Source organism: Cryptomeria japonica, chromosome 10 (assembly GCF_030272615.1).
Source record: "Cryptomeria japonica chromosome 10, Sugi_1.0, whole genome shotgun sequence".
In the NCBI taxonomy this organism is placed as follows: Eukaryota; Viridiplantae; Streptophyta; class Pinopsida; order Cupressales; family Cupressaceae; genus Cryptomeria; species Cryptomeria japonica.
This window is the reverse complement of record NC_081414.1, coordinates 89,614,726-89,633,557: the sequence shown is the minus strand read 5'-3', so window position 1 is coordinate 89,633,557 and position 18,832 is coordinate 89,614,726. Positions and strand designations below refer to the sequence as shown.

General features: G+C 33.3%; 1 protein-coding gene across 1 annotated transcript in view; it reads right to left on the bottom strand.

The window, feature by feature from the left end:
- Positions 1-18,832, bottom strand: part of LOC131031528 (protein transport protein SEC23 E) — a 64,527-nt gene that overhangs the window by 5,157 nt on the left and 40,538 nt on the right. Inside the window, exons 5-7 of the mRNA XM_057962664.2 lie at positions 10,251-10,326; positions 9,918-10,093; positions 9,719-9,800 (exon numbers count right to left, since the gene is read on the bottom strand). Coding sequence (XP_057818647.1) covers positions 9,719-9,800; positions 9,918-10,093; positions 10,251-10,326 — 334 coding nt within the window. The remainder of the gene's footprint in view (positions 1-9,718; positions 9,801-9,917; positions 10,094-10,250; positions 10,327-18,832) is intronic.

Genomic DNA, 18,832 nt, shown 5'->3' with positions numbered 1-18,832 from the left:
TAATTCTATGAAAGGTCACACTTGTAGGGGCCACAAGACACATTTTAGGAATAGGCTATTTCCTCAGCCCTTGGGAGAACATGTCTGCCCTTGCAAATAATCACAAAAATGGCAAGCAATTTGAGTTCCCATTGACCACCACTGCATGGTGTCATCTACTTGAAGAACTCAATAAACAAAGAAAACACTACCCGTCCAGCCAACAAAAACCATGTACTAATTGACAAACACACCTCACAACAGTGGAAATGTTCTTTTGAAAGCTTTGAGCCATGCCACAGTCCTTGTGAAATAACTCATAGAGGCTCCTCCAATGGCATTAAATCCCTCTCCATATATGCTAATGGTTCAAGGAAATCATTGGAATAAAGTTTTGTGCATACTGCTTTTGAATGGTGGAGATTGCAAGCACAACAAATAGGTTAAGTTTGAACATGCTCAAGGATCCATGGCCATTGTTGAATGAGCCATCAAATCAAATAGATATCATGCAACAGCTAAATAAAGCCATGTGAGGTTAATTGCCTAACAAGTCCTACCCTAACACAATAGAAAGCTAACATATAGCCACTTGTTTACATCACCCATAATCTTTGGAAAAATCAAATCTCTTGCTTATTGGACACATAAGACCAACCACCACTGCTTGTTGAAAACACATAGCACACTCCCATTTGTCATGGTGCACTGGAAGACCGATATATATATAATATATTACACTTTAGTCCAAAGGACCACTAGAAATTGTCCATGCATTTGCCACCTATCCACAAGTTTTCCATTTGAAAAATCAAACCCCGTTGGGAAGACAAACTAGGACCCTTCATCTTCACTCTAAAGACATGTGGCAGACAGTGAATGGACCCTGCATACTGGTTGCACCTAATTTATCCATGTCCTTATATCTACCCACAAGCCACAACACACTATACACAAAGTCTAACTGCCAATGCACTATCACTTAGAATAAACACTAAGCAACTTGCAAAAGATATGATGACACATTTTGGCAAGAGGCAAGATCCAACAAATAATGTGTCAACTAAAATATAGTCGCATGAGAATAATTGTCTGACAAAGGCCTGACTTCCAATGTAATCAAAAGATAGCATGTGTTTGCCAATGCACAATCTTTTCAATAAAGAGCTCTCTCCTCTCACAAAAGAGCCATCAACTACCAACACATGGAACCCGACTGAAAAGAACTCGACAACAAAGCACAAGCTGCCAATAACATTGCCACCAAGTGTGCCATCTCATGTGTGTGCACAAATGATTATCTGATGAGGAAAACATAACCACCATAAGCAATAATAAAGACAACGTGCAAACCAATTGCCACAGACTATCTCCCCATTGGCGATCACCATTCTATTCAAAGGATTTCACTTAAGTTGCCAGTCACGAGTGATAGCAAGTCAAACATGAATTAGAACATAAAGTGCATAGGGCAAGGAAGGACTTGGGCATACTTTATAAGATGACAACAACTTTGAAGCACAGCCAACATAAAATGATTGCTCAAAATAACACAAAGGGCCAAAAATTGGATGCTAGGGAACTGTTTCCAAGGTCCACCATGGCATAATAAGCCACAAAACCTTGAACAAATGCCCTAAATGTAAGACCATGAATATAATTAAAAACTAGTAAAACGGAGCAAAACAAGTCATGAAAACAAAAGCTTTGAACCATAGAACGAAACCCTAATCTGCATTTTCTCAGGTCATTCATAACCTTAGGGTTATTAGAACAATATAAACACCTGAATTTTGTCATTTTAGGGCAGGTGCCAACATTGGCTAAAGTTATGGGGCACACTGCACAACAAAAGGTGTGATGAGCATCTAGGCTAATCTGCAGAATTGCAGATCAAAAAGGCATAATAGGGGCAAGGCCAAAACACAGACACAACAAGAAAGACAAAGAATAAAGCTGGAACGAATAGAAACCTAAAACTAAGTAAAAAATGGAAACACAACAAGAACAAAATTGCCACATGCAACCAATGACATGGACGCACATATTAAGGGAACTTAAATTCTGATGAACAGCTCGATGTAGTACAAAACTAACTCATTGCAGGTAAAGCCCTGCAGAGAAACCCTATAGGACAACATGAAAAGATTCCTTTCTTCTGTCAGAGGTTGCATATTCAGCTAAAATGTTCTTCCTTGCCTTGAACATGCATACACTGCCCAACTAAAAGAAGAGAATGCTCACATACTGATGCATAAGCATGACCCACCACTGCTATAGAAGAAAGAACAAAACTGAATGCTGCAACTTCCTTCTGAAACAGGGCACTCGATATAGAGGGCATGTGAACCACATATATTATATGTTTAGAAACATGACTAAGCCCTTAAAATGTTTAGAAACATCATTGAAGACCAAATCATTTGGATGATAAACACATGGACTAACACATTTTTCATCATACATTGGAAAATGAAATGCCTCATAATCCATGCATTCAATACTACTCTGAAAGCTTGCCACATTATGCATATCAAGATCAAACTTGAATGCCTCAACCTCACATGGTACAGAATTACGTACCTAGCTATTCTCTGTACCACACTTGAACTCAGGTCCCAAATGAAACATGCACAAGAAAGCCCAAGCCTTGGAAAATTTGGTGGCCTAATTTTCTCATTCTCAAAGAAACTGATATGCTCAAATCATTTAGGTTACATGTGTAACCTGTTTCATTGTTGTGCCACTGTGAAATCAAACTGATTAATCTATGTGATGGAATCAACCTCAATCATAGGTTCACTGTTCTTTCCAAAAGGCATCAACTATGGCACACCTTCCATGGGGCATATACCGCACATCACATCAAAGCTTGACCATCTTCATTACAGACACTTTCAATCATTCATATAGATTGAATGCTGAAGAAACTAGGTTCAGCACTAAAGGCATCTCTGGATGAAAATTCAACAAACCTTGAAAATCTAAGATTCTCATTCATGTAAATAGCAAGACTGTGAGCCTGATGAAGACTTACAAGGCTCTTATCTGCTAAAAGAAAACCTAAATCAGACTCAACTGTAAGTTAATGCATCTATCAATTCCACTGTAACTCAAAGACCATGACTCATGATAACAAGTATTACCAACTAAACACAAATTTCTATAAATATTTGTCAAAGAAGGCATTTCAGAGATACCAGCTATGTATAACAGGTGAATTTCAACTCAATATAGAGAGGACACAGAATATCATTGGTTCATTAAAGTTTGTGCCAACTGTTAAGAGATTAATGGTGACCATTGCATCAATTAAGGACAATTAGTACCTTCTTTGTAACTACAGTTTTCAAAAAATTAGATAACATGCTAAAGATTTCCCAAATGGAAAACTTATTGAATTTGGATTGTAACTACACAGATCAAAAGCAAAAAGAAAAAGATAATGTGCTAAAGCTTCCCCATATGGAAAAGCATATTAAAGTATCCAAAGCATCACACCCCTAGATAATGATATTCTTAAAAACTAAGTTAGCTCAACATGCTTAGTGATCTAATTTTTTATTTATTTTCCTAAAACAGGTGAATTTTTTTGAATCACCTATAATTCCAACATGACTTGAAATAAATTATACAAATCTGATGCAAATTATATCTCATGAGGTATTATGCATAACCAAAGGATTTTAACTTTTAAGTTTTGTGTGAAAAAAAAAAAATTACACAATTACCTTGTGTTCCACTTTACCTCTGGTCAATGCCTAACAAATTGGACTCCTGTACCTGTGGTTGCCTTCTAATTGAAGAAACCAGATGTGACTAAATATTTTGTAAAAAGTAATTCTAAGGTTTAACCTGCCAGTCATCAATCACAGGATAAGAAATGGTGGTTGTCTAAAATTTATATGTTTCTCCTTCTAAACTTCCAGCTTTTAAATCATGTGCTTTAATGGTTGTTACTCCAATAAAACTTGTTCATTCAAGTCTCTTAATCCAGGCTATTGCCTTTAAGACAGCCAGACTAAGGCCCTTTTCATGGTGATCAATGAGGATGCAGACCATTCTTCATATTATTGTGATGCAGACTAAGTCCTTGTCCTCCACTGGACCCCATAACATCAGAACAGTCTATAATATGCAAAGTTGCATGGACACGGATACAGATACGGATACGGATATGGCCATTTTTGAAGATCCAGATATAACATTCATAAAAACACATACACATAAGTTTAAAACAATTTTCTAAGTTATTAGAGGAGATGTTCATTACTTTAAAAGCAATAAAGACACAGAATTGCTACATAAATAATTATAAGTTGATTTAATATTTTACAATATGCAAAAATAGTACAGTTGCATTGGAAGATAACCCAAAAAAATGGGTTGCTGAAATAGAAAAACATTTCATTTGTCTTCCTCATCGGTGTAGGTTCCATTTATACCAAAAAAATATATAAAAAATTGCATGATTAAAGTTTTTTTTAATTAAATTTAGGAAGATTTACATCAAATTTCAAAAAAAATCAAATCACACAATATCCAGCACGATTGGAAAATCAAGGTTTTTTGGGCATGTTTGTAAAATCAAGGTTTTTTGGGCATGTTTGTAAAATCAAGGTTTTGTGTGCATGTGTGGGTGATGTAGCCAATGTGTATCCATGCCGTATAGTATCCATATCCTATCAGATACAGACATTTGCATGCCTGGGGTGGGACAGAGACACATCCGGCTACTCGGATAATATGTTTTGACTAAGGGCCTTCCTTTTATGAGACTGATTTTATCATACACCCAGCTTGTGTATGATAATTACCCAGGGTTTACCCTTTTGAGTTCACTTACTTTCGATTCCCTCTTATATCTGGTTTCATTGTTTTCTACTTCTAATTTTAGATATTTTACTTTTCATTGGCAGAGTTACTTTTAATGCATGTAATTTAACTCTTAATTGTCATTATATAATATTTTATCCAAATAGTTTGTAAGTTAACAAAGATGCAGACAGATGTGTGGATATAGGTACAAAATGAAGGAGTTTTTTTAAACTCAAGCTACGATATAGCATGGATAAGCTTGCATATATATAAACATAAAAATAAAATAGCATGAGATCTAGATGTTGAATGTCGTATGCTTGTTTCCTGGCATACTCTTCCATGAATGAAACTATATTAAAAAAAAATTGTATAATTGTCATGTCTCAAACAACCATTATATGACAGCATTGTCTTTAGCAGATATTATTACTCTGTTTTCTGGATCTTTATTTTATGTACCTTATTGGCATTGTTATAACTTCTTTCCTATACGCCTCACTTCAAAAATGTTATTGATAGTGTGGGAAGGCTAAGATGGCAATAGCTTCAAACCAGTGAAGCATTAATCGTTTGGGGAATTAATTGGCAAATCAAAAGTATAAGATTTTTTGAAAAAATTGGATCTACAAAAAATGTAAAAAAATGAATAAAAACAATTAAAAACTACTTTTTTTTGGTATTTAAGGGCATTTCCATAGTATAAAGATATTATAAGCAAATAAAACTAAGTTTAGGTACATTGGTGCAAAATAAATATAAAAATAATAAATAAATACATTTTTACAACCTAGAACAAGAATTAAAAAAGTGTAATTATAATATAATTTAATAAATTATGTATATAATAAAAATAATAAATATAAATTAAAATATTATATATTATTAAAATATATTAATTTGAATTAACAATATAATATCAATAATTGGTTATTATAATATAAATATAATCTATTCCAGAACATATAAAATAATCATATATTATTAAACATTTATATTTATTATAATTTAAATTATAAAATATAAAATATTAAACTATTAATCCATTACAATATATTTTAAACATTTATTAAATATTATAAATTAAATTATGTATATTATAATAATTGCGTTAATAAATTAAATTATGTATATTTGTAAATATTAGACCAAATAGGTTTGATTTAATAATGTTTCACCAAATCAATTTAAATAAAATACAAGTATTAACTAATTTTAATAAAATTCTTTATTGTTTTTACAAATTTTGTAAATATTTATCAATATTTAAAATAAATCATAAATATATACAAAAGTTTAATATAAAAGTACACACATTATTATTTATAATCTGTCCAATAAAGAAATACAAATGTTATACTTATTTCACACAAATTTGTAAATGTTGTGCAATAACTGTCCAAACTCCAAAGAAACCTAAAAGCTATTAAGTCTAATAATTGGTAATTCAGGTCCATGGCGTGAAATCTGCAGTGGTGGTGATGCTCAAACTGGCTAACAATCTATGGCTAACAATAGATAATCCGTGAAGATTAAAGCTGTGAAGACCCGTCCAATAGTTTTATAAGGATGGCGCGACCTTTCTTACAATAGATTTCACGCGTTTTCACTGCATTTTAGGGCTTCCCGTCATTTTTTTTGGTACCGTTTTTTCCCAATTCACTGAGAAAATTTCAAGGTTAATCGCGTTAAAAATCGTTGAAAACCTACAAAAAATCGTTGACCGATTTTTAGCGATTTCTTGGGGGGAAAAATCGCCTAAGCTGCCGATCCACAATTAATCGCAATCAGATGCGATTTTTTGGTGATCATTGCTTCTTTGCTTCAAACACAATTCATTTTTTAGTATTAGCATCCACACTTGAATAAGAATGAATAGAATTTCTAACACTGAGCCTATTTAACACCAAGTTCTATTCATGCTAGAAATATGGAATTTTTAGACTGATCAATGTCTTTGCCAAAACCAAATATCAGTCAGTTTTCCACCCAGTGTAAGCTTTAGCTAACACACCAAGATAATAGATAGGATATCAGACGAATGATTGGATATAGCTTTGCCCAGACAGATACGGCATGGATCCAACACACTCTTGTCCAAGGCATATCTACAAAAAGGATCTTCAAAATCAGACCATTGTCTGGTGCAACAGAATATCCGTCCCTAGACAATGCCTCATGGCAAGAACCTGGCTTACTACAGCATCTTCCATTGCTTATATTGACTAGGGAAAAATCAAGTCAAGAGGGACAGACTTGGAATGAACTGAAACTTTTCTCCAAGAGAAGTATTATTGACACATTTAATTGTTTCATGTAAACAAAGAATAAATTTATAGAATGAATATGAATAAAGAAGCAGAAGTCTATTTTTGGAAAATAGGATCAAAATAAAGAATAAGTCTATTCTACAGAATAGGACAAGCATAATTTACGGACAGATCTTTCTGTTGCACCAGACATGATGCTGGAGCATCCATGTGTGTAGAGCAATCTTGCATCACCCAAAAAATACTGTTTGTTTTTAATTTTGTTAAGGTTAGGTGCAAAAAAATCAAATGCAAGCTATTATGTGTCTCCACATTCCTTGAAAAGTGTTCAAGAGGTCAGAGGGGATAAAATAATTTAATATATGTGGCCTATGTCAAATGGTAGATGTAAATCTCATGAGTGGACACATGTCAGTATTAATTATAAGGCAAAATATAAAAAAATCCCACATTTGCATCTACTTGGGAAGTGGAAAAGTCATACATACACGTCTTTAGTGGTAGAGGAATGGAAAAGCCACCTCCTTAGACACCCACTTTGAGAATTTGAAGAGCCACCTCCTTTGGTGCCCTTTTTGGTAAGTTGTGGAATCTCCTATTGGCTGTGTTGCTTTTCTTAGCAGCCATGTCTTGTTCACCAAGAGGGGGCCTGAGGTTTCCAAGAGACGCAAGAGTACTATAAATTGGGGGCTGGTCTAGTTGTTTCATCATTCTGAGTCGAGTCCTTCATTACAGAGCTTAAGAAGCAAAGCTTGTAGCTCCAGCTTGCAGATTTGTAAAGCCCATGTGGCTAATATTTTGTAAGTGTTGATATTGTAGTTCCATTTTCATTTAAGTAATATAAAGAAAGTATTGTCTTCTTGCAATTTATGTATTGTTGTTGTGTTGTTGCTGTTGGGTAGAGTAGCCCTTCATCAAGACACGCATCTATTATTTAGTATGTTCACTTACAGTGGGTGGGCAACTGGCAAATATTAGTTTTAGCCAAGACATTACTATCAGTGTAAAAAATCCATATTTTTAACATTATATTGCAAAGAAGAACAAATATTTACACAACACACCAGATCCTTGCATAAAAAGAAGCCAAATTCTAATATTAAGCAAGAACCGTTAAAATTACATGACTGCTAAATCTTGACCAACTACCCACGGCAGTATAAAAGTATTGATATCTATTAGATCATAGATATGCAAATCAATTGTAATTTTTTGCAATGCCATCATAATCACATCCCAACTATCCACTCCTAAAGAGCAGCATCCATCGTCAACGTTTTTACATGTCAGACAAAACAAAAGTAAAAAAAAAAATGGCATCTTCACCAGCTCCAGTGGGGAACAATGGAGCGCTAAGCAGAGAAACTGAGAGAATAAACACTGTGATGACTTGCTCTAGCTAGATTGTTTCTCATGGCATCTACGCTGGACTAACCTGGACTGATGATAAGAGAAAATTGGGACAACACACTCCTCCCCAAAAAATCGGCTATTCAATCACTTTTTGCAGGTGTTGCTTTACCACGTTCCTCTATTATATCCACATGCTGCCTTTTAGCCAGATCTTTGTGCACCACATCTTCAATAAGTATGCTACTGTTGCAAATGACTAAAAGCTACCAGAACTCATTACTAGCTACCAAATGGAGGATACAATTTTACAGTAAAGAAAGTTGAATTTCATTCACTTATTTAAGAAGCAAGATCCTAAATGCTTCTTCCATTAATTTTAAGGAGTTGAGGATATTCACATTTCCATGGGCAGGTTCAGGTTTTCTGTGAGTTAAAACTCACTCCTTGACAGCCAGAGGGTTGCTACCAAGCTGTGGGATACCTCCAGTAAAGTGAGAAGTAAATGAACTACTACAGACATAGGTTGGGAGATATAGTATAGGAAATCTATTGGGAGTATGAGAGTGTGATTGACAAATTTTTGGAAATGCTGAAAAGTTCAAAGAGAAAGGAGAAAGAATAGGGCACATAGATGGGGCCATATTTGGCATACTGCCAATATTGATTGTCAAACCAGAAGCACTTTACAAAACAAGGAGGCAGCCTGATGAATAACAAGATGCAACAGCATTTGTTGCACAAGACAAACAACTGGCACATCCTTGTGACTAATCCTGTTAAGATCATACAACCTTGCTATTGAGGGCCCACAAAATAGGACTACAATAAAATCAAAAATATCCCAAAGATGTCCTTATAGCCTTGGAATCAACATTTTTCAAGGAAGCTCGTATATAAGAGCTCTAGAGTCTCTAAATACAGAAGAGGGCATTAGCAAATTTATGGCAAAACTTATTGTCATAGGCTCTTCTTTACGCAAATATTGTGTGATCAATGGACCAGCACCCGAATACATCCAATATCGGTTTACACACAAAATGGGGAGCTGCCCACCTGAGAAATTTGGCTGTTTTTGAGTACTAATAGTATTGGAGAAGTATTTTATTAGTTTTATAGAGGAAATTTGATAGTTCATTTATATATCAGATCTCTTTTTATTTCCTGAAATCACATTTCTGATTTTTCAAATAAATTTTGTTTCCATAATTCATAGATCTCAATTTGGTTTGTTTCATTATTGAAAAGCACTATTTGAAATCCTGTCAAATCAATACTCGGAGAAGAAACTTGTACCACACCTCTGTACTTGCACTGCCATCCACCCATCTCCTTGTAATTGTTGTAATCCGAAGCCTGCTTTGGCCATCTGTGTGCTGGTAGCTGCATTGTGAAAATTTACACACAAAGATTTACAAAATCTGTGGACACTCTATGTTACTGTTCTATTTAGCTGAACTGACCAGAAACAAACAGGATTTAGGACATTTAACAGCATACTGTGTCTGAAACTGGATGTAAAATTGTTGATTTCCAGCTTGCAAGGCTGCGTTGGAGCGTTCACTGGGTGCAATGTCAAAAAATACTGTCAAAGAAGTCTTTTTGTCAAGTCCGCACATCTTCCAGGATGTTGTATTTCCCTGGCCAATTACAGTGTCTGCACAAGATGGCCCTTTCTGCAAAATACACCATTCATAAAACAATATTAACTGCAACATCATTTCAGATGGGAACAGCTTATTAAAACTTGGAAATAATGAGTTCAATAGCCCAAGCTACTTAAAATTAAAATTTATGAAAGACCAAAGATCAAAGAAGTGGTTATGAATGAACCTTTTCCAAAGATGCGCATGGTCCTATGATACCTTGAATCTTTACATCCTTAGAACAGTTAACTTCAAAGGTGCCACTGCAGTAAGCCAGTATGTTACTTTAATATGTTGCATAGCAGTTCTAACTTATAAAAGCATGGTAAATGTCTAAACAAAGACAGTCCACCAAAACCAACCATTGCTGAAAATCTCGACAAGTTACATGCCAGAAGTCAGCTAGACTTACAATATAAATTTCATAGAATAAACTACAAAACAAATTATTAGAATTTCACCAACAAACGAATGCCAGTGAAAAAATAATATTTGTTAGCAAAATAGCTGTGACATTATACCACAAATGATTACATAATTTATAACTTGTTGTGCAATATGTAAAATAAATACAATTATTCACTGCTCACTACAATTATTCATTACTCACTACTCGAATCCCTTCTTGGACAAGTATATTAATACATATGGTCAAAAACCAATCAAAATGTTAGTCCCATTTTTTTTTGAATTTTTTTTAATTGTATCTATAGCATTATTTTACAACGAGTATAAATGCTAGATGTGTCCTAGAGCCATCGAAAACATCTCCATGTCAAGCACTGAAAAATAACATCAATCATTTGATTCATTTCATGCAGCTCAGAACTCCCATAGCCCAAGCATAACAGTAGCTTAATTACTGTGGCTTTCTACCACCGTGTCCACAACGCAAGCAGAAGATTACTGTTATAGGAATTTTTCTCCAAGTAAAAAAGAATGTTTTTTCTCATATAAATGACCCTTTAGAATTAGAAGGGAGATAAAAGTTTTTGTTAATTGATTCTTGGTTATAAGTAAGATAAAAATATTTAAGTTACATGTAATTATCCTTACATTAAAAGAGAGGGGCTAAAAGGAAAATGTTTAATTAAAATTAGAAAAGGTTTGCAAAATAATTGATTGTTGGATGAAAAACTAAGAATCCAAAAGAAAAAACAAGGCAATTCTTTATGAAAGGGTGTGATGGTTTGGAAACCACCCCTTAAAATATTACATAAACAATTTATGAAAGGCTTGGAAATGGTAAAGAGAGAAACCAGGTTACCCGTGGAAGATAATGGATAGACATGCAGCAGGCATTAGAAAAATATTATATAAACCATTTATTAAAGTCTTGGAAATGGTAAAGAGAGACAACTCATGATATAACATACACTTAAGATTGTCCTGGCCAAGGCTGTTGTACATAACTATATATTGCATTTATTGAAATTGATTCCTCCTCAATCGTAGCCATAGTTTAAGGGGCCTATGTCATAGCTTCTCCTACAGGTGTGAGTAGGCATCCTAAAGAATTGCCTCAAATAAGTATTGATTTTGTTTTTGTTTGAATAACTTAGAAATATAAAAATAAAGCTTTGTGGATGACAAGTAATAATTTTTAAGGAAAAAATTCTAAACCCTGAAATAGGAACCCTCGAAAAGAGAATTTACGATTTTGAGGAGAAAATTGAAAAACCAAGAAATCTGAGATTACAAATCATCGTTTTTGTGGAAAAAAAGGTAAAACCCAGATAACTAAAATCTTACATGAATATCGTGGATTACAGATGAGATAATTTTTAAGGGAAAATTATAAACCTTGCGAACAATTTTTGAGGAAAAAATCGTGAAAACCCTCCCATGATTTTTTGTGGAAAAAATCAGAAAACCAACAAACAATTTTTCAGGAAAAATTGTGAAAACCCTGGGACCTGTAAGACGAGGTCTGGCCTAAATCAATCTGATAAAGGTAACGATATTCAGATATCGTGAAGATGCACTGTTTCCAGGTGTTGTGGCAACTGTTGAACTTTTGTTTGTGTTCCAACATGATGCTGGTCAAAGATGCCATCACGAAAAATGGAGGTTGAACGAGATCAACCTAGTGAAAGCATGATACAGAAGAATCTGATTAAAAAATAAGAATAGAAGCAGCTGCACAAAAAATCTTAAACCCTGGAGTGGGATCCGAGACACGAATCCCAATGCACGAATTTCGAGGTTTGGAAGAAAACCCAAAAATTAAAATTTTCTGCAAACTTAAAACCTGAAATTTTTCCTGAAAATAATCAGAAAAAAAATAATAATTTGCAAAAAATAAAAAAATACCTCTGATTTTTTTGTTAAAAAACCAGAAAAATTTTGACAATTTTTTTCCAAAAATATATAGGGGCAGAAACCCTAGGTTGGATGTACAACATAAACAGCGCCCAGAAGACACCAAAATTCCCGATGTCCACAGAATTAGCAGAAATCGCTGACTGTTTTTAAATTCCAAGGCAAATTTGTTGGCACAAAATTTGAGGCACGGAAAACGAAGCACCCAAAAAATATGAGACCAACCAAGAAAAGCTCTCGAAAAACCCACCAAGAATCTAAAAACAGAATGCAGATCTGACGGCTCAAAAATTGAGGCACGGAAAATGTGCACCCAAAAAAATATGACGACGACCCAGTTGAGGTCTCAAAAAAACCACCCAAAATCTACACCCAGAATAAAATTTCCACTTGAACTAAAGGGTCAAAACCCTAGTCGAAAATTGCAGAAACCCTAAGAAAATTTTCAATTTGCAAAAAAAAACCTCCAAGTTGCAAGCCCGAAAATCTCCAAAACCCTAAAAAAAACATGAACTGCTGCCCAACACAAAGAAATTCGCCCACGAACCAGAAACCCTCAAAAAGCCTTCAAAAAAGCAAAATCGTTTTTTTATAAAAAAACAATAAAAAAAATCTGGAATCCAAACTTTAAAGAATCCCATCGATCCGTTCTGATACCATGAAAAATAAATTGAAGGAATGATTCAATAATCGGATGATTACACTGAACGATATACACACGTATATATAGAGGTTACAAGACGATGTTCTATAATTAGAACATAACGTTGAAGTAAAAGATTGAAGAGCTAAAAGCTAAAAGCTAAATTAAGCGTGAAAGCTAAATAAAGCCTAAATGCTTATTAACTAAAAAGAAAAAACTAAATGCTAAATAAAGCTTAAAAGCTAATTAACTAAAAAGCTAAATGCTAAATAAGTCGACAACTCAAAATAGAAGATGACCGCTAAAAATAGAAGATAAACCATTATAGAAGATATTAATATTATTTTAACACTTTCAAGAGACATTTGTTTCAAATTTCTTGTTATCATGTGTCTCATTGTTATTGAGCTGCATACTCTCAACCTCTATTTAAAAAATATTTAAATTTCAATTCAGTTCTTGTTATAATAAATTACAAATATTGTTTACCTTTTTTGTCTAGAATTGTTGGCTTCATGGTAAAATATATTTTATGTACGAATTACACTAGAAACAAATAAAATTATGTGAAAATTGCATAGCTATTTAAAAAATTGGACTCTGATCTAAGCCTTTCTAAAGTATACATGGAAAATAGGGATGTGAGAACACAGAAATTTCACCACCCAGTGACTGATATTTCACTCGAGCTACTTGGAATATTTAGAGAGACCTAAAAAATTACCCATTTATTTCATAGTGTTTTACATATCATGACTTAATGACTTACCATAGCCTTGCACCTAGAAAAACTATTAAGATCTATTGTAAAAAAATAGTGTGTTTCTTCATCAAAAGAAGATATGACCATAAAAATTGTGGCTTTCATTAACCATGAGAAATTAAAAAACTATATATGTTGGTGTGAATAAGGTCTTGTTCCTAGTGTTTTGGCTAGTTCATAATAGGGGACTTATTCACATGACTTAAGTTTACTTAGGTCCTAGGTGTTATTTCTAGAAGTCTTAGTTGTCTGAATAAGACACATCAGATCTTTATGACTTTTATTTAATTCTAATTGCCTAGGTCATTTAATAATTTATTAATTTGTTGAGGTAATTGTCTTATTGTATAGGATCAAGAAACATGTTGACATCATGTCTAATCCTAACTCCCGCCTTTATAAGCAAGACATCTCATTATAATATTTCATATTCAATCAATCATTTCATGCATCCTTATTATGCAAGCTATTCTTGCCATTCTCTCTTGTGGAAGTTGTTTTGTTCTTGCAAAGATTCTGGAGGTGTTGAGGAGTCACCAATCAACTCCTACAATATAAAGTGATATTGACCTTAGAAATATATTCGAAAAATTACCAAGGGAGGTAAATACTATTATAATACTTGATAGTTCGATATTTACAATGGAGACAAAAGACTTCTTAAATAGAGAATACAAGACAATCTTTCCATAACGGAAACGATTGTAAATAGAAACATGAACAACATAATTAGAAGTTTCTAAATACTAACTAAACTATTGGAATAATTAATTCTTTTAGTCAGTTACCTTCTTTTGTGGTTCTATTAATGGTCATTTAGTTAATCATTAGTCAACTATTGCTTCTTTTATAAAAACGCATAGTTTGCTTTTTAGTTTCAAGTTTTTAGATTTATTTAGCATTTTAAGCTTTACTTTAACGGTTCGTTCTTTTTAGAACACCGTCTTGTAATTCCTTTATATACGCTTGTATATCATTATTAATTAATTTAATATCATTTGATTATTGATTAATTATTTTTCATGGTATCAGAGTGGGTCCATGGGATTTTTTAGAGTTTGGCGAATTTTTAAATAAAAAATTTGTAAGCCCTTCTACCTAGAAAAAAAAAATTCCAAAAATTTTTTAATTGTTTTTTTAATGAAAAACCACCTTGTTTGGGCGAGCTAGGGTTTTGGTCTTCTTTTTCAAGAATATTTTCGAGGGCACAATCTGCAAGATTCATCCATTTTTTCTGGTTTGCAGGATTTTTTTGCAAGGACAAAATCGCGGGGGTTTTGGAGCTAAAAGTTCATTTTTGTTAGCACCAATTTTTTGTGCAGGTTTTTTTTGTGCCGGTTTTTTTTTGTGCAGTTGTGTTTCTTTTTAGCGACAGATTTGTCTGTCGTTGGAGGTTTTGTTGTGCCCTCACATATTCGTTGGCGGCTCTGCAAATCGCATGATCTTCAACCCACTATTTTCACGACAACGACGTGTTTATTTTGGGCTCCAAAGTCGTATTTCTTCCCGCACATTTTTTCGGCACAGTGGCCTTTCTTGTATCGGGTCTAGCAGTAGAGGGTTTGCAGACAGTTTTTCTAATTTTTTTCTCATAAAATATTAGTTTTGGGTTTTTAAATTTTTGTCCCTTGGAAAAAAAAAATCAGGGTTTTAATAATTTTTTCCACAAAAATTATCTTTCTGGGTTTTAATAATTTTTAGTTTTCCTTAAAAGATTATTTCTCAATTTTATAATTTTGGCCTTAAAAAATTATTTTTCAGGTTTTCCTGATCTGAGTTTTCTGATTTTTCTCCACAAAAAATCATGGGAGGGTTTTGCTTTATTTTTTCTTCAAAAATCAGGGTTTTGTCATGTGATATCTGGTGTTTTGCCGCACGACATTTTAGGGTTTTCATGATTTTTTCTTCAAAAACGCATAGTTTGCTTTTTAGTTTTAAGCTTTTTAGCTTTATTTAGTGTTTTAAGCTTTTTTAAGATTTACTTTAATAGTTCATTCTTTTTAGAACATTGTCTTGTAATTTCTTTATATATGATTGTATATTCGTTATTTATTAATTCAATATCATTCGATTGTTGATTCAATTATTTTTTATAAACAACTAAGATGACCATTATAGAAACATTACAATATTATTTTAATACTCTCCGTTAATGGTCATCATTCTAACTATTTGACAAAAGACATGACAAAATCTGTAGGTCTTTTGGTCACAAATGCATAGAAGGCCACCCTATTCTCTTTAGAACGCTCTACGACATGAGTATACTACTGAGACCCTCCCTTGTTCTGCAAAACTTTTGGAGATAACCACAATCCTAATGTTGGGTAATAGATTTGTCCCTCCCTTTATCCAGAGACACGAAGATCAGGTTCTCAAAAAGCATCAATTTTTGTTAACAAAAAAATCGGCAAAAAAATTGAAACCACGATTTTGTGGAAAAATCGCCAAACCCTACATTGTGTCTGAAAGACAGCAATAGCCAAGATTTTGTCAAAAAATCGTCAAAAACTTTTGCAAATGAGCACTACAAGAAACCACGATTTTTGTGGAAAAAAATTTTTAAAAAAGACAATTTTTTAGGAGAAAAATGAAAAAACCCTAACACGATTTTTTAGGAGAAAATCGAAAAAACCTAGACACCAATTTTGAGGAGAAAAACCAAAAAACCCAAACACGGTTTTTGAGGAGAAAATCCAAAAAACCCAAACAATATTTTTTTAGGAAACAATTATAAAACCCAACAATAATTTTTTGGGGAAAATATTATAAAACCCAACACCACGATTTTGAATAAATCGTGCAAAAATAGACTCACAAAACCCTAGTCGCAGAAACAAATTCGAGTCTGGCAGCACAAAAGAACAAACGAGAAAAACCCTAGATCACAGATCCAGTCTGAATGAACTGAGAACCTTCGAGCAGACCACAAAGGTAAACAAAAACATTCGATTACAAATGCAGATCCCTTCCGCCAAATGCAGCAGTCCCCTCGCGAAATGATTCAGTCATCACGCGGAGAAAATAAAAAAAACTAAACACTGCAACAGCCATGAGCCACGTCCCATCAAGGCAAAAAACATAAACAAAAAAGAATGCTGTCATAAATCAGAATGTCATCACAGAAAAACCCAGAACGGGTCACAAAAAACTCAGAAACCTTGGTCGTAAGCAGTAAAGCCGACGGGATCTGAAGGACAAAACAGAACCAGACCCATCGCAGAAAAAACACGACCCATCGCGCAAACCAAAAACCTTCAAATCTTGTCACACAAAGCAAAAAAACTTTCAAATCTTGTTGCAGAAAAATCGTGTAAAAGCTAAAGATCGCCCAACAAAAAAAACACCAAAAAACCCTCACGTTTTGTGATGGAAGAAGTCAGCAAAACATTCATGTCATGAGATGAAGAATTGCGAGTCGAAAATTACCACAAGCCCCGCGATTTTTGTGAGAAGATTTCGTGAGAAAATCGTGCCAAAAAAGAACTAGAACCCTTGTGCGTGATATTCAGGAGAAAAAGTCTGCAAAATAACACAAAGCCATCACCAGAGATCCATGAAAAAATTGCCTTAGTAGACCCACGAATTTTGAAGAAACCCTTTACAGAAGAATCATGGCCCAAACAAAAATTTTCTGCCAAGGAAAACCATGATTTTTCTAAACACGATTTTGTACTGAGAAAACCCACGAAAACCCTCAAAAAATTGCTCTAACGATTTTTTATGTATCGATTAAAAATTTTCTGGAAAAAATTCCAGGCAGGAGGCCACGATGTTTATTACATATTTCACATTTATTAAATTCAAAAATGTCTTCTCAAACCTATAGGCTACATTTACCTTCCTGGTAAGAACTTTAAGATAAAGTCAACATTTGATATCGACATTCTTTCATGGCTTTTATAACTCAAAGGTGACTAAAACATTATATAAAGCAATACATTTTGAGAGAGATAAAACTTGATGTCTAGAAATACAATATAGATGAAATACTTTTGTAATTTTAGGAGGTGATTCATTGTTTGGTAAATATTGACTAGTTCAATGACTGCTTGTGTCTATCTTAATAGATTGTTTTCATCTTTTGAATTTAAGTAAATTTAATGCTCTACTAGGCATAATCGTTTAAGCCAATCTGATGCACTTCTAAGATGTGATAACCAAGAAGTTCTCCTTAGTCATCACATGGAAACATGTAGAATTTTACAACTCCCTCACAATAAACATATTTTTTGTTGCCCAAATTAAACAGTGTTTAAATATATTGTGTACATGTGTGTGTGTGTGCATGCATGTATCAGTGTGTATGTATGTGTAAAATTATTTGTAATGAAAAATGTGATGAACCAATATATACAAGAATAAACAATATTAAAAGAATGAAATTTACTACTATTGTTTATGCTATGAGTCAAGGTGTCAATATAAATTTGAAATATCCTTAAAAAGATTGTAAGAGGATATTATAGACCAAGTCTTACATAATTTGAATTTTTTTTGTGATAGGAGCACATTTAAAAGTTATAATTAAGGCTCAATGTTTAGACGTTTTGGGATTTATATGTTGCTACTATTAAATATAGGATGTACACACACACACACAGTTTTCTTAAAACTATTGAAACTGACCCTAGAGGAGAGAAAACTATGTTAACAAAATCAAATGTCATTAATTATATTAAGAAGAGAGGACAATCATGATTTCTACTAAACATGATTTCAAATGTTATTGTGGGACTTTAAAAATGTCCATTTTAAACTAAACATGATTTCTAATTTTTTGTACTTGCTATAGGAAGAGAGGATAATCATGTAGTTTGGAATTCACAGTTATCATTTTGGAATGTATTTTGAGCATGTAGATTATATGGCAGTCAATGGTAGGTGACACGTGGTAAGGAATATGCATGTCATTCACTAAGCAAGCACTATGTAATCACAAGAAAATACTTTTGTAAAATTTATGTTAAAGTTACATGTAAAAGAGAAAAACATTTATATTAATAACAGGAACTTCACCATATAAATCTGCATTAGCTTC